Source organism: Bombyx mandarina, chromosome 28, assembly GCF_030267445.1.
Source record: "Bombyx mandarina strain Sakado chromosome 28, ASM3026744v2".
NCBI lineage: Eukaryota > Metazoa > Arthropoda > Insecta > Lepidoptera > Bombycidae > Bombyx > Bombyx mandarina.
This window is the reverse complement of record NC_143233.1, coordinates 1,724,699-1,727,175: the sequence shown is the minus strand read 5'-3', so window position 1 is coordinate 1,727,175 and position 2,477 is coordinate 1,724,699. Positions and strand designations below refer to the sequence as shown.

Genomic DNA, 2,477 nt, shown 5'->3' with positions numbered 1-2,477 from the left:
CGAGATTCGCGCGCGTCGATTTAAGTGGATTGTAAAAACGTATTATAAGTTTAGTTTTAATTGGTGTCTTGTAGTGCCTAGCAACTTGTTTTCTCTTTTTTACTTTTTATTAGAACATTGTACACATAATATTATATTATTATATTATTGTTGAATTGGTGTGTTTGACTTTTATGTGTTCGGAGCATAATATCCCGAGAATACGAATAAACAAACCACAGTGGTGACCCCGACGTGATCCAGTGTACAAGTTATAAATATATTAAATCGTTGCATTAACAAGTGATGACTTCAAATAGCGGCAAGATGGACAGTACGAGTGAGGTTTGTCGTGTTGGTGTAAAAGTCCCGCCATTTTGGCCTAATGAGCCCGCGTTGTGGTTCGTACAATTAGAAGGACAGTTCGCGCTTTCAAATATCACGGTTGATGCGACAAAATTTTACCACGTCTTGGCAAATCTAGATTATAAATACGTGTGTGAAGTTAAAGACATTATAACTAATCCGCCAACGGAAAACAAATACGAGAAGATAAAAACTGAGTTGATTTCGCGGTTATCTGCGTCCCAAGAACAACGAGTGAGACAGCTTCTTACACATGAAGAGCTGGGTGACAGAAAACCGTCACAATTCCTGCGACACTTGCGAAATCTAGCTGGATCGGATGTACCCGACGAGTTCATTCGGTCACTGTGGACGAGTCGTTTACCCAGTCATGTACAAGCGATTATAGCAGCGCAAGTCGACCTTCCTCTAGACTCAGTGGCTCAAATTGTTGATAAAATTCATGAGATTACGCTTCAACCTCACAATCAAGTGGCTGCAAACGTCTACGGCAGTTCCTACAACCGAAGTTTCTTCTTCTACGTTCACTATGGAACAATTGACACGCCGCATTGATGATCTCGCAAAGAAGATGAACGAGCTGTCGGCTATTTCCCATTCGCGCTCGAGAACTCGAGTACAGTCCCCGCGCTGGCGTCAACGATCCCGAAGCCGCTCCAGCATAGATACAAGGCACTGCTGGTACCATCGACGTTTTGGTAACAAATCTACGAAGTGCCGGGAGCCGTGTTCCTTCAGGGAGGGAAACGAAACAAGCAGTCAGTGAAGACGGCGACTCCTGACTGCGGTAGTGTGACAGCTGGCCGTGTTTTTGTAACCGATCGTAAGACAAAAGTGCAATATTTAGTTGACACCGGTTCAGACTTATGTGTTTACCCGTATAAGTGCGTACAAAATAGACAATGTGTGAAAACAGACTATAAACTGTATGCAGCAAACGGTTCAACCATAAACACGTTCGGTTGGATAAACATTTCTTTAGATTTTGGACTTAGACGTGCATTCTTTTGGCGTTTCGTTGTAGCGGACGTCGGCAAGCCTATTATAGGCATAGATTTTTTGTCGCATTATAACTTATTGGTGGATGCTAGACATCACCGTTTGATAGACAATATAACGTCGCTCAGTGCTCACGCTCAGCCTGCGTCAACCGATTTATATCAAATTAAGTCTGTTACAGGTACTTCACGCTATCATGATTTGCTTTCTCAGTTCCCGGACATCACTCGTCCGGCTGGGGACCTGTCTAAGCGTAAAATTAAACATAATACGTTTCACCACATCCGTACCACTCCAGGGCCACCAGTATTCAGTCGTCCTCGTCGTCTAGCACCGGATCGACTCCGAATAGCCACCCGTGAGTTCGAGGATATGGTAAGAGCAGGTATTGCAGTAAGATCAGACAGTCCATGGTCATCGCCATTACACTTAGTTCCGAAGAAAAATAATGAGTGGCGCGTGTGTGGCGACTATTGGGCATTAAATGCACGGACAATACCTGACCGATACCCGGTCCGCCATATAGGCGACTTTTCACATAACCTTTTTGGGTGTACCGTCTTCAGCAAAATCGATTTAATCCGAGCTTATAATCAATTACCGGTAAACCCAGCAGATATAGCGAAAACAGCTGTTACGACTCCTTTCGGATTATTTGAATTTCCGTTTATGAGCTTCGGTCTTTGCAACGCAGCTCAAACATTTCAACGCTTCATGGATGAAATCTTGAGAGACCTTGACTTTTGTTATCCTTATATCGATGATATTTTAATAGGGAGCCAGAACGAGACATTGCACCTGGAACATCTGAAGAAAGTATTTCAACGTCTCCAGGACCACGGCGTTGTTATTAATGTTTCGAAATGCGTGTTTGGTGAGCCTCAGGTAGATTTTTTAGGCTACGCCGTATCATCTTCGGGCACCAGACCGCTTCTTCAGAAAGTGGAGGCGATCCAGAACTTCCCGCAGCCGAAAACTATTAAAGAATTACGAAGATTTCTGGGTATGGTTAATTTCTATAGACGTTTCATGCCTAAAGCTGCAAATATCCAAGCTCCGCTCCACAATGTTTTGTCCGGCCCAGCTTTAAAACCCCGTACGCCTATTACCTGGTCAGCTGAACTGCTGGAAGC

The 2,477-nt window shown here is 43.9% G+C and overlaps 1 protein-coding gene across 1 annotated transcript; it reads left to right on the top strand.

Moving 5' to 3' along the window:
* The first annotated feature begins 306 nt into the window (after window positions 1-306).
* On the top strand, window positions 307-900 carry LOC149499675 (uncharacterized). Its single transcript, XM_089738941.1, has one exon. It carries the CDS (start codon window positions 307-309, stop codon window positions 898-900), a length of 594 nt encoding a protein of 197 aa, XP_089595067.1.
* The last annotated feature ends 1,577 nt before the right edge of the window (window positions 901-2,477 follow it).

What these genes read in the sequence shown, in the direction of transcription:
- LOC149499675 (XM_089738941.1), top strand. Translation starts at nt 307, where the DNA reads ATGGACAGTACGAGTGAGGTTTGTCGTGTTGGTGTAAAAGTCCCGCCA.